The 25,767-nt window shown below is 36.9% G+C and overlaps 2 protein-coding genes across 2 annotated transcripts in view; one reads left to right on the top strand and one right to left on the bottom strand.

Moving 5' to 3' along the window:
• Positions 1-2,195, top strand: part of LOC122753421 (coiled-coil domain-containing protein 34-like) — a 42,105-nt gene extending 39,910 nt beyond the window's left edge. The window contains 3 exon segments of the mRNA XM_044000809.1: positions 905-1,141; positions 1,260-1,653; positions 1,831-2,195. Of these exon segments, the coding sequence (XP_043856744.1) occupies positions 905-1,141; positions 1,260-1,653; positions 1,831-2,195 (996 nt within the window).
• The window catches only part of BCAS3 (BCAS3 microtubule associated cell migration factor), a 789,343-nt gene that overhangs the window by 658,770 nt on the left and 104,806 nt on the right, over positions 1-25,767 (bottom strand). The window contains exon 8 of the mRNA XM_044003231.1: positions 21,470-21,542. Within this exon, the coding sequence (XP_043859166.1) occupies positions 21,470-21,542 (73 nt within the window). The remainder of the gene's footprint in view (positions 1-21,469; positions 21,543-25,767) is intronic.

The raw sequence follows: 25,767 nt of genomic DNA, 5'->3' as shown, positions 1-25,767 counted from the left end.
ACCACCTAGCTGCCCCTCTACAATATTTCATTTTAAGACTTAAGAAAAGAGGCAAACCCACAAGAAAACTCAAACCAAATTCCCAAAATAAAGCTATCAGACACTGTGCTTTAAACAAAAGTAGAGGGAACAAATCTATTTATGAATACTCAATGAAAACTAATCTACATTTTGCAATAAAAAGCATTAGATTTTTAACAAAGTATTGAAAACACTATAGTATCTCTAAAAATTAAATTAAGATATCCCTAACAACTCCACTATTCTGTCTTCTCTCTATTCCTTCCTTTATATCTCTATTCTTTGAGGCATTAACATAGTTGATCACTGCACAATGTTGCTGTTACTGTGTACAATGTAATCCTGGTCCTGCTCACTTCATTCAGCATCAATTCACATAAGTCTTTCCAGGCTTTTCTGAAATCTGCCTATTCTTCATTTCTTATATCAAAATAATATACGACTACATTCACATACAACAACTTATTCAGTCATCCCCCATTTGATGGACATCCCCTCAATTTCCAATTCTTTGCTACCACAAAAAGAGCTGCTATAAATATTTTTGTACATGTGGGTCCTTTTCCTTGATACAAAGATATTTCCATTGTACAAAATAACCAAAAATATTTCTTTTAAAAAAGGAAATCATAAGCAAAGTGTGGAATAACAAAAATCATGATTATAGATGCAAAAAGAGCCTTTGACAAGGTATTCCAACAAATCTTATTAAAAATACTATAGGGGCGGCTAGGTGGCGCAGTGGAAAGAGCACCGGCCCTGGAGTCAGGAGTACCTGAGTTCAAATCCGGCCTCAGACACTTAACACTTACTAGCTGTGTGACCCTGGGCAAGTCACTTAACCCCAATTGCCTCACTTTAAAAAAAATACTATAAAAGGCAGGGAGAGGCCCCCGGGGGCTCCGGCTCGGACCCGCCGTCCTCTGCGCGGCCTGGCTCGAGCTCGGCGTCCGCCTCGCTGCTGTCCCGGCTGCACAGCCTGCAGAGCGACAGCGACGAGGCCGACGACCTGCGGCAGCGCGGGGGGCGGCGGCACCACCATCGGCCGGAGCCCGCCGACCGGGCCTGGGGCCTGGGTCGGGCCTGGGTCGAGGCCGGCGGCGAAGCGCTGCCGGAGCCGGTGAGGCCGCAGTCCCGGCCCAGCAGGGCCGAGGAGAAGGCGCTGCCGCCTCCCGAGAAGGAAGAGGAGGAAAGCGAGGAGAGGGCAGACCGGAGTGGGAGGGCCTCGTCCCCGGAAGCTGGGGAGACCTCGGGGAGCGCCAGAATTAAAGGAGAAAAATTCAGAAAAAGAACATCAGTGGCTTGTATTAGAGGCGAATCTGACACCATGGGAAGAGTGGTTTGTTTGCAAAGAAAAAGAACAACGTGCTCGTCTACAAAACAGAACCTTAAAGGAACTAAGTCTACAACAACAAAAAAGAAAAGAAGAGGAAGAGAGTGAAAAAAGAAAAAAATATGCTGAGGAAAAACACAAGGAATGGCTTCAGAAAAAGAATGAACAGGAAAGAAAACAAAGGGAACGGAAACTTAATAAAGAAATGGAAGAAAAAGCAGCAAAACACATAGAGAAAGAGCATTTGCAAGAAAAAGCTAAAGAAAAATATCAAGAATGGTTAAGGAAGGGGCGGCTAGGTGGTGCAGTGGATAGAGCACCAGCCCTGGAGTCAGGAGTACCTGAGTTCAAATCCAGCTTCAGACACTTAACACTAGCTGTAAGACCCTGGGCAAGTCACTTAACCCCAACTGCCTCACCAAAAAAAAAAAAAAAAAAGAATGGTTAAAGAAAAAAATAGCTGAAGAACATGAGAGAGGAAAAAAAGGAAAAGGAAAAAGAAAAGCAGCAGTTTGCTGAACAACAAGAAAAAAAAGAAATCTTCAAGGAATGGCTACAAAATGTGAAAAACAAACCTCCTCTCATTCCAAGGAGCTATTGTTATGCCAATAGGAAACTGACAGGTTTCTACAATGGAACTGCCTGCCCACCACCAAGCTTTTATAATCCAATCCCATGGAAGCCTATTCACATTCCCCCACCCAAGGAATCAAAGACTGTTATTACTATGAAGAAGAGCAAAAGACCTGTGTCCAGTCAGCCTTACAGGTCCTCATCTTTGGTCTTTCATAAAAACAAGGGCAATCTTTGCCTTGTAACTATGTGAAGAATACAAAGATAGTATATGGACCAAATAGCCTAAATGCTAAAATACCCACTTTAAAAAAAAAACTAGAACTATTTTTGTTACTCAATATTTTGTGTGATGATTTACCAGTTATCATTTTTGTACTTGTCAGTAGGAACCTTCAAGTTAATTAAGGGAGATATTTGCACATTTTTATTATTTTTGTAAATGTTTCAAGGTTGTGTGTTTGTAAAATTAGCATCTATGCAATTAAGAAATACATTTGTCCTTAACTATTCTGTAACACTAATAAAATCAAAGATTGTTCCTGTGTTCTTCCACAATGTATGTTCTTAGGATTATGTATAGCAATGTAATTAGAATAATAAATCTTGTAATAAATTAAAAAAAAACAAAAAACAAAACACTATAAAAACAGGCAGCTAGGAGGCCCAGTGGATAGAGCACCTGCCCTGGAGTCAGGAATACCTGAGTTCAAATCCTGCCTCAGACACTTGACACTTACTAGCTGTGTGACCCTGGGCAAGTCACTTAACCCCAATTGCCTCACCAAAAAAAAAAGAAAAGAAAAGAAAGCCACTATAAAAGATGGTAATGAATAGACTATTCTTTAAAGTAGAGTGAGCATCATCTATAATGGAGATTACCTACAGGCTTTTCCAAACAGAATAATAATGGAGCAAGGATGTCCACTGTTATCACTACTAATTTAAATAATTATAGAAATGCTAGATATAGTATGCCAAGAAAAAGAAAATAAACAAGCATAGGAAAAGAGTAAACAAAATTATTGCTTTTTTGCAAATAATGTAACAGTTTACAGTAGAGAACCTCAGAATCATCAAAATTATTAATTGAAAATATCTCTTCAGAAAAAGTGCAGGGGGAAGCTAGGTGGCACAGTGGATAAAGCACCAGCCCTGGATTCAGTAGGACCTGAGTTCAAATCCAGCCTCAAACATTTGGCACCTACTAGCTGGGAGATCCTGGGTAAGTCACTCAACCCTCACTGCCCCCCCAAAAAAATGCAGATTAAAAAAAATCTACATATACTATCAGTATTTCTACAAATTGTCATTAAAAACTAACAGGGTGGGGGCAGCTAGGTGGCACAATGGATAAAGCACCAGCCCTGGATTCAGTAGGACCTAAGTTCAAATCCAGCCTTATACACTTGACACTTACTAGCTGTGTGACCCTGGGCAAGTCATTTAACTCTCATTGCCCTGCCCTCACCAAGAAAAAAACAACTAACAGGATGTGAGAGAAAAAGAAATTCCATTTAAAATAACTATAGATATTACCCTCATGTAATTAGAAACTAAGGCATTTGGAACATATAAGTTTAATACTGACATTGGTTTGTCATATATTGCATCTCCCAGCATTCCTTTTTATGTTTTGAATATTTGGTTTTTGTCTGATAATGTTAATTGCATCTGCTGCTTTTTTTGGATTCATTTGATGCATAGTAAATTTTTTCCAGGCCCAAATTTTTATCCTGTGTATGTCTTTGTTTTTCTAATGTGTTTCTTGTAAGCAACAGATTATGTGATTTTATTTTCTTATTAAATCAGTAATTTTTAACATTTTCTTAGAGAGGTAGAAAATAAGCGCTATTAAAGAATGATTTAACTACCACCCACTGTGCTACAGGATTTATAAACTTTATCTCATTTGACCCTCACAAAAACCCTAGGAGTTAATTGTTATTGTTATTATCTCCATTTTACAACTTAGGAAAGGGGGGGGGGGCGGTAATCAGCAGTTATGTAATTTGCTCACAGTCACACAGCTAGTAAGTATCTAAGGCTGAATTTGAACTCATCTCTTCCTGATTCCAGGCCAACTTTTTCTCCACTAATGCCACCCAATTGTATATTGAACTGTTTAATTCATAAATTAGGTTTATAGTTTAGTCAATTTTTATCTAATACTGGGGGATTTCCCAAGTTAGGATAGTTTTCCCTCTGCTTCTATAAACACACAGTAACATGTATCTTCAGTTATTTTAGATTAATACATTTCAAGGCTATCTTATTTCCAAAAGCTCTCTTCCACATACCCTCAAGGAACCCTCCTCCTGTTTGTTATCCTTTTCTCTTGTTTAAAAGTTTAGCTTATTAGTTTTTTTGCTTGCCTTTATCTATAAATTTTCTTCTTTTTCCCTCTCAGTTGTGTGGTCAAGAATTCCCTGTGCTCTCCTCAACTTCAATTTGCCTTATCCTTTACTTTTTGAATTTTATTTTCTGAATCTTTTTCTGATTAAGTTTCTTCTTATTCTGCTCATTATTTATCTAGCTTTGTTTTAAGGCCCTTAAACTAACTTAGTTTCTTTTTATCTCCATATTCTTCATGGTTTATACCCAAAGAGAACACTGGTAAGAAATCTCTATATATGCCAAAATATTTACAGTATCACTTTTGGGATAGCAAAGAATTATAAACAAAGGATGTGAATTGAGAGAAAAGCTATTAGATTTGGTGATTAAAAGATCATAGTAGTTTGGGACGGGCAGAGCCAAGATGGTGGAGGAAAGACATTAAATGCACAGAGCTCCTGACACATTTCACACAAAAAACAGCAATAAAACAACCCCTGGAACAGCAAAACCCGCAAAAAGACAGGCTGAGATTATTTTCCAGCCAAAGACAGCCATACTGGGCTGTAAGAAGAGTCCAACCCTGCAATTGCACCAACACAGACCCCAGGCACACTGCACCAGAGGAACTCCAAAATCAGCTGTAGCACTGATGTCTTCTAGAACTAAGCTTACAGTCGGGTGAGAGGGCTGAATGGCCTGCCAGGGGGGAAAACACAGGGGTGTCTGCGGGACCTAAGGAGGAATTCGGCTATCCCACCCCAGCAGGGGAACCAGGAAGAAATCGTGAGTGGCAGGAGGCCTAGGTGGGGGAGGGGTGCAAGCTCATCAAAGCTAAGAACCACCACAGCACACAAAGTTCTGCTGGCTGGTTAATTAGTAAGCTAGCTTGAGGTTATCTTTGGACCAGAGAACAGGCCAGGAGAGAGAAAAACCTGCCCTTCCTCCAGTTTCCTTAACTGAAACACCTGGGACCCTGGGAAGCTTTGGACAGAGTAGCTTGGAAGTAGGTCCCCACCATACCACCATAAGAGGGAGTTCAAAGTCAAGTATAAGATGGCAAGATGAGCAAGCAAAGAGAGTTGAGAACTACTGAAAGTTTCTCTAGCAACAACGAAGATCGAGGTGCACCCTCAGAAGAGGATAACAACCTCAGGGCCCCTGAATTGGTCTCAGGTCATAGAAGCACTCAAAAGGGACTTTGAGGAGAAACTAGGAGAGATAGAAGAAAAAATGGAAAGAGAAATGAGAGTGATGCAGGAGAGTCATGAGAAAAAAGTCAACAGCTTGAAAAGCCAAATGGGAAAGGAAATACAAAAGCTCTCAGAAGAAAATAATTGCCTAATAATTAGGATTGAACAAATGGAACCTAGTGACTTTATGACAAACCAAGACACAGTAAAGCAAATCCAAATGAATAAAAAACAAGAGGGCAATATGAAATAACTCCTTGGAAAAACAGCTGACCTGGAAAATAGATCCAGAAGAGATAATCTGAAAATCATTGGACTACCTAAATTTTCTTAATGTATGTTTTCAGGTAATGATTTTACCTGAGGCAGTAGCTGTATCCCAGAAATTTCAAATAATTACTCATTGTAACCCTGATTTGTTTTTTGAGCCTGTGTAATTTAAGATTCTAAATGTGGATTCTAATCTGTTCCCCCAGTTTTGAGGGAAACTGACTAAAATCACTGATAAAACGAGTTTAGGTTTTTAAGGGTTTATTGGAAAATAGAAAGAAAAAGATTGAGAACAGAATTCCAACAGCCTGGCATTCCTATCTTTCCTCAAATTTCCTGTGAAGTCCTCTGCCGCCACCACCACCAAGTCAGGAACCCAAAAGCGCCAGAGCTCTCCGCACAGGCTCCCTTTCCTCCTTCCTGTCTCCTCCCAGAAAATAGGAGGCTCCTCAAGTTGATTGGCTGGTAGCCTTGATAGACAGCACCCATGAGCAAACGTCATTTCCTGACACCAAGGAAAAGCCACAATGTCTCTGAGGCATTTTCCTCATGGTGGAACTTTCCCACAGCAAGTCTCCAGTAGGTGGCATCATTCCAATCATTACAAGCCATTCATTTATTTAGTTTTCATTCTTAAGTCTCTATTTGGGTTTGTATCTTGTGTTTGTAGTCCCTGCACTGATAACTATTTTTGTTGAATTATATCTCAGCAAACCTGAGAGTTGCTATTACAATTTCTTTTTATATATTAGTTAAACTGGAGCTCATAAAGGTCCCAGAGTCACAAAGTCCTTAAGTGTCTGGGGTGCAGGGGCAGCTAGGTGGTGTAATAGATAGAACACTTGCCCTGAAGTCAGGAGGACCTGAGTTCAAATCTGGCCTCAGACACTTAACACTTACTAGCTGTGTGACCCTGGGCAAGTCACTTAACCCCAACTGCCTCACCAAAAAAAAAAAAAAAAAGTGTCTGGGGTGCAATTCTAACCCTGATCTTCTTGACTCCAAGATCAGAACTGTATTCACTACAACCATCCTGCCTCTAAGACACAACAAATACCATCACTCTTGACCCAATATACTAAATCCCAAACTGTTCAGAATGTTAATAGACCAATCCAGAAATTAATAAACTTCAAATATTCACTAGAAAGTTTTAATGATGCTGGAATTGGGAATTCAAATCGGTTTTGAAATGGTGAGTATAGTTCAACAAGGGAATAAATCCTTCTCTCCTTTTTTAAGTAGCCACAATTTAATTTCTGCATTAACAACCTGGGAAAAGCCTCCTGCTGCCTTTCCAATCACTTAAAGCCATTTTGCCATCAACTGCGAATGTCATTGACAATTCAACTTTATTGAAAATAAACTTTCTTGACAATAAGTCTTTCCTACTATTCAAAAGGTCCTCCCTGCAGAATCAACTTCAAATTAACATAACTGACTTAAGTGAATGGTGCACCTGAACTGGTTCTTAAATTCCAAGAACAGAAATACAGCACAGGAACACTAATTACATTTTAAGGGACCTTTGTCATTTTTATTACTAGATATATGATCAATTTTCTGGAGCTAACCAAAAACATAGAGTGGGAGTTACAAGATGAAATTCCAACTGCACATCGCAATACTGCATCTTCAAATATTCAGAACTAAGCATTAACATGAAATGCTCATTAGGATGAGAATTTATAGACAAATAAACAAATCCTGAAAATTCATTTTACAACAGGAGTGTCTTCAAAATGTAACCAAAATCCTTTAAATTGATTTTCCCCTGAAGTTACAATTCTTGGATTCTTTACTTATTTCTTTAGGTCCAAACCAGTGATTTCATCAATACAGAGAACTCCCAACACTTTATTCATTCAATAAGTGTGTGTGTGTATATATATATATACACACACACCTCATACTATATTTCTCCAAAGGATGTTAAGTTAGGAGGCTACAAAGACACAAAATAAAAGGCTTATTATCATAATGCTGATGTTAATCAGCAGTTAGCTGGGGCATTAAGATGCTAAGTGCCTTCCCAAGGGTCACAGAGCTTATACATGTGAGTTGAAGAACTTGGTCCCTGGTCTTCCCAAATCCTAATAAACTCTTTCCCACTTTACTATGCTGCAGTTTTGAAAAGATAGCTCAGATATAACCATTTCATTGGCTGTTGGAAATATGAAGCTCTGGAACCACAGGGGAACATAAAACGTCATTTGTAAATAAGATCTTGCACACCACTTAGGAATCTGGACGGACTCAGATACTGTGGGGGAAGTGGGGGTGGGGAACAGACTTGCATGGCCATGGTTACCATGTTCTATGATAGTATGTTTATTGGTTTACATAAACCCACTGCCCCTTAGGCCCCAATCTCACACTTCAGTCCATAAGTAACATACTGAAGTGTGTGTATGTGTGTGTGTGTGTGTGTTTTAAATTGAGTTGAGTGTAAAATGTACTGGCTTCATACCTTACACCCACACAAAAAAAGTTAAAAACTGGCTTTAAGCTAATAAATGAAATGGGAATCAGGCTGAATGTTGCACAATTAAAATTCACATGACAGATCCTTGAGACTAGAGGCCACGTTCTAACATTTCTGAAGGCCTAACACATATCCCTAAGTCACATCGCAGGAAGGAAAAGTGGCAGGCCAGAAAGCCTGGAATAGAGCATTAAGTTCTCTAATATGGCTTCTGAAAAAAGAATTTCTTCACAACACAATGTCATCTCATTTCCTTAAGATAGGACTACAATCACAATCAGATAAACAACGATGATATTCAATATACTCCAAGAAGGTGGAGGCTCCAAGATAAAGCCAACCTAGGAGAGATCCAAGAACTCTTACTACGCTCCCAAGAGGCTGGCTCCTTTCTCACATAAATGTTATGCAAAAAAAAAAAAAAAAAACACTCCCCAGCTACAGGAACCAATGGCACCATCCTCATTACTAAAGGCAGCACAGTAGATGCCAATCCCATTTTCTAAGAAGCTTGGAGAACCAAAGGGTTGTGGTAGAGAGCCAGGAGAGAAGCCAGAACACCCACAAAAGGCCTAGGGAGCACCAGAGAGATTGGCAGGAAAGCAACTCAGTGCCTGAAGGAGGGCCAGACAACAGCTGTTAAAGCCCAGCACTTTGATCAGAGCAGTCTGGAAGAATGGCATAAATCTATTCCAGTGCCTGAAGCAATAATACCAGTTGAGATCATGATTCTATCAGACCTCACAAGATCAGCAGGATGAAGCCCAGTCAGAATTGGACATGCTTGGTATCAGAAGAAAAGCCTCAGGGACAGTTTACTACAGAAAGTGATAAGAGTAACTGGTTTCCACATGAAGTACCTATATTTGAGAAAGCATCAAGTTTATCCTTTGGTAAACCTTATGCACACAAAGCTGTCATTTTCTGGAATAAAAAGAAAGCCAAGGATTTGTGATTCTGGATTACTCTTGATCTCATGTTGGTTGGCAACATGAGATCAAGAGTAATCCAGAGGAGCCAGCTAGGTGGCTCAGTGGATAAAGCACCGGCCCTGGAATCAGGAGGACCTGAGTTCAAATCCAGCCTCAGACACTTGACACTTACTAGCTGTGTGACCCCAGGCAAGTCACTTAACCCTCACTGCCCTAGAAAAAAAAAGAAAAAGAAAAGAGTAATCCAGAATCACAAAAATAAATTAGAAAGAACCTCATGATGTAGAGTGAAGTGAGCAGAACCAGAAAAACATTGTGCATAGTAACAACAATATTGGTTGATGAAGAATTGTAAATGGCTAAACTATCCTCAGCAAAGACAATTCCAAGGGGCTAATGATGAAGCCTACTGTTTGGAGGTGGATAACCTCCAAAGGAAGAACTGATATTGATTAAACAGACTGAAGCATGCTATTTTTCACTCTGATTTTTTTTCTTATACAAAATGACAAATCTGATAATGTTTTACATAATTGCACATGTGTAACTATATCTGATTCCTTATCACCTTAGGGAAGGGGGGAGGGAAGGGAGGATAGAATTTGGAACACAAAACTTTAAATTAAAATGTTTATTATCAAAAATAAAAAAAGAAACTCAGCAGCCATCTATTTAAATCCATACACAAAGAGAATCAATCTTCCTGACTGCTAGCCATTAATGTCATGACAAACTATGCCCTAGATACACTCACTGTAAGACCAAGGGCAAGTCACTCAGCTTTTATGAACTTCAGTTTCCTCCTCTGTAAGGTGGAGGTCTTTACTACATGATTTCTAAGGTCTCTTCCAATTCTACAATTCTACGGTCTTTATATATAAGCAGTTGTAACTATATTCTACCCTTTTACTAGAAATGATTCTTTTAATATCTTTTTGAAATAAACCTGAGACTTTTGGTTTTAAATCTTCTCATTTCTCCCTGTATCATCATGTAAATCATTCCCACTCTGCACCAAACCCCAGCAATCCCATATAATAAAGAATTTTTTAAGAGAACAAGAAAGAATTTTTTAAATGAACAAAATCAGCCAATACATAGAAAAAAAACTGATAATATATGCAATGTTCCACATACATAGACTATACAACCCTTCCCTACACACCCTGACCACATGGACTCCTACAAAGGATTTCAGAGAGATATTCTCCTATTTCTTTTTGGGGATGACCTTGTTCTTTGTAACTTTGCAACATTCTTTTAACTCTTTTGTAGGTTTTTGTTCTTTCCATTTATAGTGCTGTAGTCACTGTGTATAACATCATTTCAACTGAAGTAACATTCTTTTCAAACAGTCCTTGACTACTAATGAACCTTGTTGTGTTGAGTCAATAATATCAAAGATCCAACCTAAAAACATCTATAATCTGGAAATTCGTGAAGAAAGTGGTTGGCTTGAAATACAACTTACAAGATACTGTAGATTCCAAAAAACAATTTTGTTTTGGTCTTTGAATTCACAGCAATTAACACAATATACTGACACACAGGATATATCTGATAAAAGTTAAATCAATACACAGCATTTAAATGCCTCCTATACATTCCAGTAATGTATACTAACATAAACTGTGAGGAGTATGGATTGGAGAGAGACTAGAATTAATAAAACCAATTGGGAGGTTACAGCAATAGTGAAGACAAGATGGAAATGGGACAAATAGAAGAAGGAAGAGGGAAGGGACCAAATGTAAGAAATGTTGGGGAAGAAGAATCAGAAAGACTTAACTGATTAGAAAGACTGACAATAGACAAAAATTGTCCTTACTGTGTTTAAATGAGATCCCTTATATTTTTATTTCTGTAATTTGCTTTTTCAGATTTTTAACAGCAACAGAAATCTACACAGGTAAAAGATAAGATTATTTGTCTAATCTCTGGATGACTAGAACAGTGAACTGTAACTATTTTCTAAGACCTTAACAGCTTTTTTCGAACCATTATTATGGCCCACACTCTCAATGAAAACTTCTAGGAACCCTATATTCATGGGGTTCTGATGATAACATTTCTTCTAGAGGGAATTTTTTAATACCCTTTCATAAGCATGTATTTTTGCATATATACTTATGTATATCTCATATGTCTTTCAGAAGGAGTGACTCAGAGAGTAGAGATTGAAAAGACTGGTCTTAGGGGATATGACATAACTCCACTGTGAAATTATATTAAAAAAGAAAACTAACAAAGTTACAAAAAAAAAAAAAGGAAAATTCTTTCTTGGACTTTGCCTAACAGCAGTTTGTTGGAGGCTACAAGCCTGTGAATAGGCATCTAGAAAATGGTATTCAAACATTTCCACTGGTATATGTGGAGTAATTTGCAAAATGTGTATATCTTTCCAAGGATGGGGAATGGTCTAGCATCGTGGTCCAGTTAATATAGTGGAAGGTGCACAAACTCTTCACAAGAATGACAGGGTACTTTTACAGACTGAAACAACCATTTCATTATTAGTTAAAGGAAGGTATACTATTCTAAGGAAGGAAATAAAACAACACATATTATGCCAATGTAGAATCTCAACTTCAACAGTAAAATACATTGTTTGAAATTAATCAAAAAATATTTACTGAAGATCTAATATTTGAAATATATTCTGCAGTGAAATACATACTGAGGGGAAAGGAAGAAAAAGAATAACCATTTTCTTTTGGGGGGGGAGGGGGGGCATTGGGGTTAAGTGACTTGCCCAGGGTCACACAGCTAGTAAGTGTTAAGTGTCTGAGGCCAGTTTTGAACTCAGGTACTCCTGACTCCAGGGCCGGTGCTCTATCCACTGCACCACCTAGCTGCCCCCAAGCATTTTCAAAGAAGCAATTATGTGCCAGGAACTATGCTAAGTACTTTGCCAATAATATTATCCCACCTGATCCTCAACACAATCCTAGGAGATAAATACTATTATTATCTCCATATTGCATTTGAGGAAATTGAGACAGATAGAGGGTAAGTGGCTTGCAGAAGGTCATATAGCTAGGAAGTATCTGAGGTTGGATTTGAATTCAGGTCTTCCTGACTTCAGGCCCAAGCTGCTCTCTATCGTGCCGCCAACCTGCTTCTAATGACAAATAAGACATGCGCAGTCTACAAGAAGCTTACAAAACTAGGCTAATTCTCCAACTAATTGCTATTCCCTCCAAAAGGAGGTTTAAAAAAAAAAAAAGATAGAGGGCTCTGGCTCTCTCCATGTCCCATAATCTTTCTTAGGACTTTTCCTCTCCATCCCTTTCTACTCCCCCAACCTCTCTAGCTACTATATTCATACCTCTGCATCTTGGCTAACACTTTTTTTATCCCTCATAAACCTGAGTCCTTTCATCTTATCTCCTTTGTAACTGTATGTTTACCTCTTCAAATACCTCTCCATTTATGTTACTTCACACATAAAGATGGGAAGACATCTTTTTCTGTTCTTCAGATGTGGAACAATGAATATAATATTAGGCTTTTCAATGTGCTTTGCTACTTTTGATCAATTATTCTTTTGCTTTGTAATAAAGGAAGCCATCCTGTCAGAAAAAAACAAGAAATCTAATGTGAAAGAAGGTGATATAAAAAGAAGAAAAAGTATTTTCACAAGCAAATGGCTAGGGGAAAGGAAGGCCCTTTTCTTTCTCTTGCAGTTACTTAGCTTTGGTATGAAGGGATGGAGGCCTAACTCTCTTTCCTCATAATCTTCTTATCCACCTTTCCTCTCCATCCCTTTCTGCTTCTCCCACCCTCTCTAGGTGCTTCATCCATACCTACATATTCAATGTCAGTAGCATTAATACATGGTGTCCAAAGAGTATTAGGAGAATTTTAAGCAGCTTTAAAGGACCCCAAGACTTTTGGGACACTGTGAATATTTTTTATGAAATAATGATTCCAAAATTAGCAGTTCCTATTTTTTCATATCCCTATCCTTTGTATATTACTGCTATCTTATAAAGGAAATCCCCTTTGGATTTACCAGACACAATATTAAAACAAAGAAATAACTCATCAGGGAAGTTCTCTCCACCCTGACAAAGTTCTAAATATATTAAGTGTTTGTGTTGACAAGATCACAACAAAACTATTTTCAGCAATTATAGGAGGCAAAAAAGGTAGTTTTGTAAAATAGAAGCATAAACCAATTTTGAAATAAGAGGTCCTGGGTACAGATCTTTATTTTGCTATGTACCTTTGTGACTTTGGTCAAATCATTTAACCCAATCTGACCTTACTTTCCTCATCTCAACAATAAAAGAGTTGGGTTAATAAGCTTCTAAAGCTCTTCCAACTTATATGTATGATTCTATGAACTTCCATAATAATTATCTTAATCAATATCTACTTATAAAGTTATCTTGTTGAAACAATAAGGTCTTTTAGATAATTATTTAAGTTGCTTCCTATCCAAAATTCCTGATTAATAACGTTGTCATCTCTACCCACCCACTAAAAAAAAAATTTAGAGGGTTTAACCATCTCACACAGGACACACGTTTTTGGTTCATAGTTTTCAATAATGATAACACATTATTATTAGGATTCACAGCTTTCTAATCAACAGATTGTTCTTCCACCTTCTAAGACTTAAATGTGTGTATAAATATTATTCCAAAAAATGGGTTCTACTCTACATTGAAATTCTTTATAATGTAAGATATATATATGCATATACATACATATATCACAAAATATCCACTATAATGGACCATATAAATGGCATAGTAGAAAGAACATCTGATCCGGAGTCATATGACTTGTGTTGGATATTGTAAAGTTAAATGTATTGGATAAAGCCATAGACTTAGACCTCAGTTTACTCAATCTGTAACATGATAGATCGCATCTATACTGTAGGAAAAATCACTTTAATGGCTGAATGGAGGATGGATTGGAGAGGAGAGACTGAACGTAGGCAAACCTACTACTAAACTATTGCAAAAGTCTAGGCAGGACATGATAAAGGCCTTCACCAGAATGGTGGCAGACAAAGAAAAGGGACAAATTCAAGAGATGGTGGAAAGATGGAAAAAAAAAACACTACCCCATATCCAATCTGGCAACAAATTGGATGTGAGGAATGAGAGACAGTGAAGAATCCAAGACAACACTTAGGTTGTTATCAAGGACATTTCTGACTAGGATACAACTCATAGCAAGAAACAATGTCAAGAAAGAGATGAACAGGGGGCAGCTAGGTGGCACGTGGATAAAGCACTGGTCCTGGATTCAGAAGGACCTGAGTTCAAATCCAGCCTCAGACACTTGACACTTACTAGCTGTGTGACCCTGGGCAAGTCACTTAACCCCCACTGCCTGCATAAACAACCTCCCCCAAAAAAGAAAAGCAAAGAAAAAGATGAACATCTTGAGTAGATTAGTACATTTGACATACTAAAGGAGTAAGAAGAAATCTATCACCATACTGGTTATTAATGGGAATATTTGGATAAACCCACAGGAAGAGTAGGTATAAAAGAGTTTTTAGTCTGCCTTTGTAGAAGTATTACCAAAACAAATAATTTTCACAGATCTTTGAAAGTACCAAAGTTAATCACATAAAAACAATATTGTATAAACCATATAATTTTCTACTTACCTATCACAAACTCCATTTTGTTTAAATTCAAATTTAAACTTCCAAATTTAAACCCTAAAGCACCATAGTGCAGCAACATAATTACTGTTACTGTGAACTTCTTTAGCAATAAATATTTAAGAATTCATTTTGTCCATTTTTTTAAATGTTAAATGAAACTATTTTTTTTTTTGCAGGACAATGGGGCTTAAGTGACTTGCCCAGGGTCACACAGCTAGTAAGTGTCAAGTGTCAGAGGCTGGATTTGAACTCAGGTACTCCTGAATCCAAGGCTGGCGTTTTATCCACTGCACCACCTAGCTGCCCCTAACATTTTATTTTTTTAACTACACAATCACTTCCCAATATACCCTATTTCATATAAAGCCCTCATAAAAAAAATGAAAACATGAAGCAAAACCAGTCAACACAGCAACTACATCTGATAGGCTATGCAATATTCTTTAGCCAGGGTTATATACCTTTCTACCCTATCTCCTGGAAACAACATTAGTAAATGTATTCAATATGAGTTAATATGTCTTTTAATGTTGTTTTCATTTACAATTTCATAGTCATTATTGATATTCTTATTCTTCTTTCCTTATTCAATATATGTCTTTTACTTCACATTCATCATTTCTAATGACAAAATAATAATACATTAATGTATTCAGTTATTCTCTACTTTATGGGCACTCACTTGTTTCCAGTTTTTTACTACCACAAAAGTACAAATACTACTATTTATCTATCTACAAGGCCTTTCTTTCTGTAATTCACTGCCTTTAAGTATGCCAAAAAAAATTTAATACAAATTCTTACAATGAAATCCTAAGAAAGCTTTCTACAGGAATCACTTGCTAGGACTGTAGAATTATACCAGTTAACCAAGAACTGTAAAGCAACAATTGCAACAAACAGAACACACAGTCCTATCTCAAAATGTTCATGAGATTATAAACACTCTGACAAACCCATCACATACTATAAACAGTTTAGAAAATTGTAAACAGATAACACAGCAAGAAGACAAAACAAACATACTTCCGGTCAGCGATGACCATTTTTTTTAAAAAAGGTAAGAAAAGAAAATAGCAGTATATTAAAGTAAGAATATATACTGAACAATGACTTCTAGATAGAGGTGAAGGTAAGTCATTATGCATTTAAGTTGAGGCCAAAAAAACCCAAACAAACAAACAAAAAACAAAACTCTACCCTGAGTATTGCAATGAGAATATAGAAGTCAATCTATTGGAATAAAGTATTACATATTCAGAATTAAGTATTCTGTATGAGGTAATAAAGGTACCAAAAATAATAAGTAAATATAGCTGTATCTCATTTAACCACAGCTTCTGGGTTTAGTGTAAATATGATAAAGGCAAAGAGTGCAAAAGAAAGGACAAAGGAGAAAATGTTAGAAATCCCAAGAAAAAATGGGTGACCCCAATCCCTAGAATAAAGCAGAAATAAATATTTTAGAAGAAATATATGAGGAGGAGACAAGATGGCTCTAGTCCACCATTGTTGGGAAGAAATAAGAGGGTATAAGTGTAAGACTGAATTGGGAAATCTGAGATTATCCTTGGGGACTATTCTCACAAAAGTAGGCATAGGGATTCAGTCAGTTAGTCAGAAGACAGAAAAGGTTCAGTGGTGGGAAGGCTGGAGTGAGTCACTTTCCATGGTACTTACTTCCTGCTGGGTTCTACAGTGGGATGAGGGCACAGAAGATGGTAAAGCTAGGGTGAAAATATTGAGGGCAGGGAGAAAGGACACGCCATGGCACCTACTTCCCATTTTGTCCTCCACGTGTGTCAGCATCCACCAGATGCTGTGACTGAAAATCCTTTCCTTTCAATATGTTCAGGTATTTTTCCTATACATTTAAAACGTCTTCACTTGAATAATATTATTAGCAATAAATTCAAATTATGCTGTGAAAAGGAATGTGCCTATTCAAAAACATTCATAGCTATTTCATTTGAAATAGCAAAAAAAATTGAGACATAATCAATGGGGAAGTGGCTGAATAAAGTTTATAAAGTTTAATAAAGAAAAATGTGAATTCAAAAAAAAGTAAATAAAGGCTCAAAAAAAGAACTTCACAAATGACAATATAAGAAAGTATGGAGACATATCACTTATGGGGGTTTTATATAATTACAGGTTCAACAGGAATCAACATTGTAATCTTTTTTTTTTTTTTGGCAAGGCAATGGGGGTTAAGTGACTTGCCCAGGGTCACACAGCTAGTAAGTGTCAAGTGTCTGAGGCCAGATTTGAACTCAGGTCCTCCTGACTCCAGGGCCAGTGCTTTATCCACTGCACCACCTAGCTGCCCCTCAACATTATAATCTACAAGAGTGATAGAGTAATTACAGGATACATTAATGTAAATTTAGGACACAGGACATGGGGAAGCCATAATTTCTCCATACTGCACACTGGTCATAACATATTTTGCATACTATTTTCAGTCATAAGTGAAGAAGCAAATGATCAGCTGGAGAGTGTCTATAGGAGAGTGATTAGGAAGTCACTGGAAGGGCTGTATGGTCATGCTACATAATGATTCAATGAAGGAACTGGGGGAATATGGTATGAGGAAAATAAGATTTACAGGGGACATGACAGGTATCATCAAGTATCTGGAGGGTCGTCATAAGGAAAAAACAGTAGACTTGTCCTTTTTGATCCTAGAGAGTAAAACTGGGAGAAATGAGCAGGAGGATACAAAGAGGCAAATAACTCCAATTATTAAAGCTGTCCAAAAGTGAAATGGCCTTTCTCAGGAAAAAGTAGAATACTCCTCACTTGAAATCTTTAAGGAAAGAGTGGATGACTACTAGTCTTGTATATGTAGACAATTATCCTGTTCAGATAAAATTTGGTTTTGATAGCCTCTGAGGTTGCTTGCTACTCTGAGAGTCTATAAATTGATCATTTATGCAAAAGAATTCAAAGTAAGAAAAGCAGGATTAGAGAAGCAAGATATATATTGATGAAGAAAAAGTACAAAAACACCTATCAAAATTGTTAAAGTAGGCAGAAGAGAGATCTAAAAGAGAACAAAAAAGGTCACTGTTAAAATGCAGTTGTATTTTTAAGAAATTTTAAGGTTTCTTTTTAAGACCTTATATGTAGAGGAGATCTAGCAGCTTCTACATTAAAGGAATGGAGGGCATGGAATATGATATTCCAAAGGGCAAAGGAAATTGGATTACAACCAAGAATCACCTACCCAGCAAAACTCATCATAATCTTTCAGCAGAAAAAAATGGGACTTTAATGAAAAAGAAGACTTTCAGATATTTGTGATGAAAAGATCTGAACTGAATGGCAAATTTGACTTTCAAATACAAGAACCTAGAGAACCATAAAAAATTGGAGCTAGGGGACATACCTGGGGTCATACAGTGGGTGACTGTCTTGTGTCTGAGGCCAGGTTTTGGCTGGGATCCCCCTGGGTCCAGAGGTGATGCTTTGTCCACTGTGTCACCTAGCTAGGTGATGACATCTTTAGGGTTAAATTGAGGGGTGAAGGGAATGCACTGGGGATGAGTGAAGGGCAGAGGTGAAATTCTACATGAAAGGAACAGGAAAAGGCTTATGCAGTGGGGGAAGAGATGAGAGAGCAGCAGGGCAGTAAATGAATTTTACACTCATCAGAAAAAAGCTCAAAGATCTTAAACTCACCAGAGCTGCCTCAAGGAGGGACTAACACACACACACCCAACTGGGTGGAGTAATCTATTTAATCTGGGCAGTAAATGAGCCTAACACTCACCAGAATTGGCTCAAAGACCTCAATCTCATTAGAATTGACTCCAGGAGGGAAAAATGTACACACTCAGTTGGGTGGAGTAATCTCTATAACCCTGCAGGAAAATAGATGGGGAAGGGAATAAAGAGAGAGAGGCAAAAGAAGGAAGGGCAGAGTGGGTGAGGGGACAGACAGAAGCAAATCCCTTTTGAAGAGTGATAGGATGAAAGAAGATGGATAATAGAATAAATATCATGGGGATGAGAATAGGATGGAAGGGAAACCGTTAACAATAGTAATCATGAAAAAGACAAAAGGGGGGAAAATTGTACAAAAAATATTTATAGCAACTCTTGGTGGAGGCTAAGAATTGAGAATCAAGGGAATGTCCATCAATTGAGGAATGATGGAACAAGTTGTGTTAAATGATTGTAGTGGAATGGTCTTGTGCTACAGGAAATGACAAACAGGATGATTCCCCCCAAAACCTGGAAAGACTAATGAACATCGATGTATAGTGAAGTGAGCAGAGCTGGGAGGACATTGTGCATAATGACAGCAGTATTGTTCAATGAGCAATTGTGAATGACTTAACTATTCTCAGCAATGCAATGATCCAAGACAATCCAAAGGAACTAATGAGGAAGCTTACTATGCACCCCTATAGAAAGAACTGATAAAAAGAAAACTTGTGGATTGTACATATATAACCTGGTTGCAATCTTGTGGAGGGGAGAAGGGGGGGTGGGGTGGGGGGAAGAAAAATTTGGAACTCTAAATCTTATGAAAATGAATGTTGAAAACTACCCTTACATGTAACTGAAAAATAAAATAAATGTCTGTTGCTTAAAAAAATAAATAAATGAAAACAAAAATAAAAAATACCTAATATGTGTTTTTGTTCCTTAATTGTTAAATTAATTGGCAATATTTGGCGAGAAATATTAAGTTCATAATAAACAAATGAAGCAGTTCTCAAACAGAAGCATAAACTATTAACAACCTTAATAATAACAGAAATGCAAACCAAAACAACATTGAGATTTCACCCCCTACCAAGCAAATGGGCAAAGATCATAAAAGGATGGGAATGTTGGAAGGGTTGTAGAACTGTGACAAGGAGGTGGTGCAGTGGGTAAAGCACCGGCCCTGGATTCAAGAGGACCTGAGTTCAAATTCGGCCTCAGACACTAGACACTTGCTAGCTATGTGACCCTGGGCAAGTCACTTAACCCTCGAAGAAGCAGCAGAAGCAGCAGCAGCAGAAGAAGAAGCAGCAGAAAAGAAAACCGTCAAACTAATCCACGGTTGGCAGAACTATGAATGAGTACTCCAAAAAGCAATTTGGAAACATGCAAATGAAGTAGCTAAAATGTCCATACCCTTTGATCCAGAGAATCAACTGCTAGGCATATACCTAGGACCCTCAGGTCACTCACAAAGAGAAAGGCTCCACATACAGTAAAACATTTCTAGGACTTTTTTTAGTGGAAAATGACTAGAAATAAAGTAGATGCCTAAACAAATTGTGGCACATGAATGTAATGGAATATTACTGCACTGTAAGAAATAACAAATATGATTAAGACAAGGAAGCATAGAAAGCTGTGTATGAAAAGACACAAACTAAATTAATGAAAGCTCAGAAAACAATATAGACTATGTAAATGGAAAGAACGATCACCAGGATAAAACTGAAAAGGAAAGTTTCAAAATTAAAATGAACAAGTTTGATCCTAAAGAAGAGATACGAAGAGATACGTCTCCCCAAACTTTTGGTGAGATGGGAGGCTGGACGCTATTGTCATCACTGCATAAAATGTCATGTCTTATCAATTTATCGGTTTTGTTCATTTTCCCCCCTTCTTCCTCCTTTTCAAAAGTTTTAAGGGATCGTCCTTGAAGCAGAAGAGGGACACAGATGAAATTTAGGCATGTAAAAACAAAAGATAGCAATAAACATGTACTTTTAAAAATCTTAGCCATAGTCTAAAGCACACACAACAAATACTGACAACTACACAGGAACTCTGGGTACTGAGGCACAATGGTTTGGTAGCCTAAGAAGTTACTAAGGCCTAATAAGTCCCTTGAAACAAGAAGCAACTGCAAATTTGCGGGGGGCGGGGGGAGTTAGAGAGAGAACAAATGCAATGGCTAGACTAACATGTAACAACACAGTTTAATCTATTCTTTACTCCTCTCCTTCCCCTTCTAAGCACTAATGATTTTATATATAATGTCACGAATTTCACTAAATGCCCCTCCTAATTTAAATAAAGATGATGGAAGAAATGAGAATAGCTGGGAATTTTTTGCTTTTATTGTTATACAATGTTATAAGTCCACGTCATAGCTAGCCTGTAAGAAGAGGCAATATTATCATTTCTCCTCTACAGAGTTAAGTGATTTATTTAATTGGCACTGCTGCAGCCAATACAATATAAAAATTCAGAGCCATAACACCACTGCACTTGCTCAGTAAAACAAGGGGAAAGCCCTTTTTGTGGTAGCAAAAAAATTAGAAATAAGTTGGTGCCATTGATCAGAGAACAGAGTTAAACAGAAAGAAAAATGAGAAAACACTTCCCCCTCAACCCATCAAAAGAAATGGGGAGTCCATGGTGTGTGGGACTCTGAATGTAATGTCATAAGTTTTGATGTATTTATTGATTTTATGGAATGTTTTCCCTCTTGTTCTTTTTTTTTTTTAAAGTATTTGTTCTAAGGAATGTCTCTCTAGGAGGGGACAGAAGTGGTAGAAATTGAAGTGATGAACAAACAAGATATTGCATTAAAAATTTGTTTTATATTTCCATGAATTAAAAATTCTATAGTTATGCCACAATATAAAAGAAAAAAAGAGTTTTTATCAGAGCTTTTGTGGAGATAATGAAGAGAGACTGAAAAGACATTCTTTAAAAAAGATCTTTCCTTACCCAGAAGATCCAATGCTCTTACAAACACCAAGCAGAGGCCTCTTCTCAGCAAAGTTGTCACACTTCTGTGAATCTGTTAGAAAGCATAAAAAAGGCTAAAGTCAGAAATATTCTTGTGTATTTTCTCTTTTTTAAAAAATAATTTCTAAAGGTTTCTAGCTGCATATGATAGTAAGACACAATAATTATGTATGTATGCTTTTGTTGTGAAATCAAGTCAGACTAAATCTTTTTCAAAGAAAATAAATGGCATTCCTCATTTGGCTTTCCTAGTCCAATAGTTATTCACTAGGCAGCTGACTTTATATGATCTAATAAACAAAAATTACTTGAGAGTAGAATCTAAGCGGTTTCAATAGGTAGCTAGACATAAAATTGAAATACTTGTACAACATACTAAGAATTGTATTCTTCATCAGAATTGTATTCCTTACCAAGAAAGAAAAGACTTTAAATGAAGGAGACTCTGAAACATTCCTTTGCATGAAAAGATAATGGTACTCACCTTTGTCATCATCATAATCATAACAATAATTACTGTTCTCTCATCAATCAATAAACCAATCAATAAACCAATCAATCAATCAATATTTATTAAGCAAATGCTATGTCCCAGGCACTATGCTAAACATTGAGGACAGTATACAAAGAAATGAAAAAGACAGTCTCTTCTCTAAAGGATCTTGCCCTCTAATAGGAGAGACGACATCCAAACAACTATGTACAAACAAGCTATATAATGGATAATTTGTAAATAATAAAAAAAGAAAAGGCATAATTTCTCTGTAAATTATGCACTGTACATTATTAGTAGAAATAATTCTTCTTAAAAATTAATACTGGGGGCAGATAGATAGCACAGTGGATAAAGCGCTGGCCCTGGATTCAGGAGGACCTGAGTTCAAAGCCAGCCTCAGATATTTGACACTTACTAGCTGTGTGACCCTGGGTAAGTCACTTAACCCTCATTGCCCCGCAAAAAAAAAAACAAAAAACAAACAAAACAAACAAAAAACAAAAAAAAATTAATACTGCCCGTGATATCAAAAATCAGATGAGCTCCTAGAGACCCTGTCCATGTCTATAAAATATGTGGCCTTCCTCCACATCCACATCACAAGTGCAGAATAGAGCCTAGGTACATCAACATCAAAGCAGGAAGAGTAAAGAGAACCTGGCATCACCTGAGTCAAGACAGGACTTCTCATAAGATCACTAACCCTTTTGGTCTACTTTCCAAAATTTGAAGATCAGCTTACCCAAGGTCTAGACATCTTTCATCTGAATGAGTCACATATGTATGTACCAGATCTTCTCCAGGAATTCATTTATATGCTAATCTTTCTAGTGACTATGATCCTTGTTTCCCAGCCCCTTCATCTCTCCTCAGTTCCCTAGATTTCTTAAGTTAAGCTTTATCTCTTCCTTTATTCCAGATAAAGGCTAAATAAAGGCAATATTCAGAATCACTGCATCTTGTGGGGAATCCTATAAAAAGCAGCTGAAATGGACGAGAACATGTTCTCTTCTCATTCTAAAATCCCTGTGTCCCTAATAGAGCAGATGATTTCCTCTATTTAATAGATAGGAAAACAGTATAAACAGCAAGCTAAACGTTATGGGGAGTTCTAGAAAGAGCTGTGACTTTTACCCAGGGCCTCTTGAGTTCTAATCCAAGCTTCTTTTTAATCAAGCATACAGTGAAATGACAAACAAACAATAATACAACAGCAGTCTGGTTTTAAAGGATAATAAGACATGTAGTCAATACTACAGAATGTAATCAGGTCCAAGAAAGTTCTTCTCTAGCACCATCCTCAGAGGGAGGACAAGACAAGGACAGTAAGGAGGGTTTTGTCTAGAAGGCACAGTGTGATGTGATATTTGACAGAATCAAAGGATCTCACAACTAGAGCCAGATGGCAATCTATCCCAGAAGGATCTGAAGTCAGGACCTCTGATTCTGGAGGCCAGAGCTCTTTCTCCTGCCATGCTGCCTCCTTATGAGGTTAACACAGCTGACAGCTTCCAAAGGAAGGGATGGTAATAGAGGTAGAAATTAAGGAAGAAAATTTCACATCTGCTGGATACCACTCTGTATTCCTTATTATATTACATCATATGATGAAGGACACGTAGATTTTCAAAATGAATGGAGTCCCTGGATACCCCTGCATGACAAATTCTATTGTTGACACAATCATTAAATTAATACTTCTTGCTGAAGCAATATAATTGGAGAAAAATTTGCAAAAAACAACAACTGAATGCTGCAAAATTACAAGATACAAAATTAGAAGATACATGAAAAAATACTCCTCCAAACTGTTCCTCTGCTGAGGTTTATGAATGTGGAACAATATACATATATTCATGATTTTTTGATGTAGTGATCATTGTTGCTTTTTTTCCTTTTCAATTTGTGTATTTAAAAATATTATACGTTATGGAGGATGGATCACTGGGAGGAAGAGACTGAGGAAAATTATGTAAAATGTAAAAATGCACAAATAAAAGATTATTTTTAAATAATACTTTCTAAAGCTGTTAGAACTAGTGTATAGATTTTGAAAAACACTGAGTCCACCTTATAAACCAATGGTGTTTTTACCTAGAATAGCATCTGAAATATATTTGTTCAAAATTTAATTTACAATAGATTATATACTGGTACTCTTTTCAAAACAAATTTTCAGATCCTATAATTAACAATATCAGCTTTCACTATTAATAATTAACAGATGTAGTATATACACAGTATTTAAGTTACAGATTAATTGTGACTAAAGTTTATCTGTACAAGTCTAACTTCACTCCTACATATATGGGTAATTATAATATTAAAATGGTTCACATCAATAACTTCACATTCAACAAGAAGTTTATGTATAACTTGAAAGTTCTAAGTGCATTTTCTTTGTCCCTCTCCTGGGCTTTACCAGACCTCTATGGTTTCCACCTATACTACACACACTGATCTGAAAATCTGATAAACAAAACATTTTTGGCCTGTAAAAGTAACAACTGCTAAGTTAAAATTTAGATTTTTTTAAAAAATGAACCTTTAGTAATAACTCCATTTGTTTCTGCTCATCTATTAGAATATATTGGTCCAGTGAACTTTTCTCTAAGTAGGAAAACCACATTCACAACAGTGAACAAACACATACTAATAGCATATGAGTCCACAGATCAATGTAGTTACAAGTTTTATATTCTTCAAAGTAAAGACCACACTTAAACACAATGGCAAACAAATTTGCAAGTCCATAAATGCAGGAAAATTAATGAGCAGGAACTTGGAATAGAAAAATTTGAATAAAATAAAATACAAACTACCCATAATATATGATATGTTTTAAGAAAAATATAATCAGGGCATGCCTCACACTCTATTATGATTAACTCAGAAATTGGTAGACAATGCATGAAAATCTTGATCTGCGTGAAACAAGTTAATTTTCTGACATTCTGAACATTAATACATTAGAAAAATCATTACTATAGGGACTTTGAAATCTCACAAACATGGTTGCTATTAACCTGATTTTTCATGCAGTACAAAAAGCAACATGTGCTTTCCACAATGCCTAATGGAGTCACTACCCTATGTGTAATTCCAGGGAAAATGTAATCCTCCAAGTTGTGGAGGATTAATATTTTTATATATAAAATGGTGTGTTTATTCACATATGGGATAGAATGACGTTACACACACCTGCTCTGCACAGTGTTTAACTGAATGAAGCATGATGATGAAAATGAAAAACTGCTCGCTCAATCCATCAAATGTAAAAAGTATAGCAATCCTGTCACAAAGTCCTTTTCTTAAACTCCTTTTATTCTAAATCCTTTTAATTCGGTCCTATAACACTCTAACATTTATAAAAAGCTGGAAATCCTGATAAATCACACAATTAAAGTAATGAAAATGGACCTGTCTACCAATAAGATGCCACCTCCTAGCATTTCACTTAGCTAAATGGTTTTTTTTTTATTCAAAACCATGTGCAGAGGAGAAAATGTTAAATACCACCCCGCCCCACCAACTTGAACTTGCTTAAATGAACTTTCATACTGCCCAGAAACAAATGGAATCTGCCTCAGAAATCAGCTTTACCCATTCATATACCTCTAATCACTTGTTAAACCTTAAGACAGGTTTAAAAGCACAGTCCCTTGAGTCCATTACCAGAGTAAATGATTAATAAATATCTGTGGAATTAAGAGAGTTGAGGAAATAAAAGACCGAAATCACTCAGAAAAGAAATACAATAACAGATTCTACTGTTGTATAG

The sequence above is a fragment of the Dromiciops gliroides genome, chromosome 4 (genome assembly GCF_019393635.1).
Source record: "Dromiciops gliroides isolate mDroGli1 chromosome 4, mDroGli1.pri, whole genome shotgun sequence".
NCBI lineage: Eukaryota > Metazoa > Chordata > Mammalia > Microbiotheria > Microbiotheriidae > Dromiciops > Dromiciops gliroides.
Note: the sequence above shows the minus strand (reverse complement) of the source record. Positions and strands in the feature narration are given on the sequence as shown.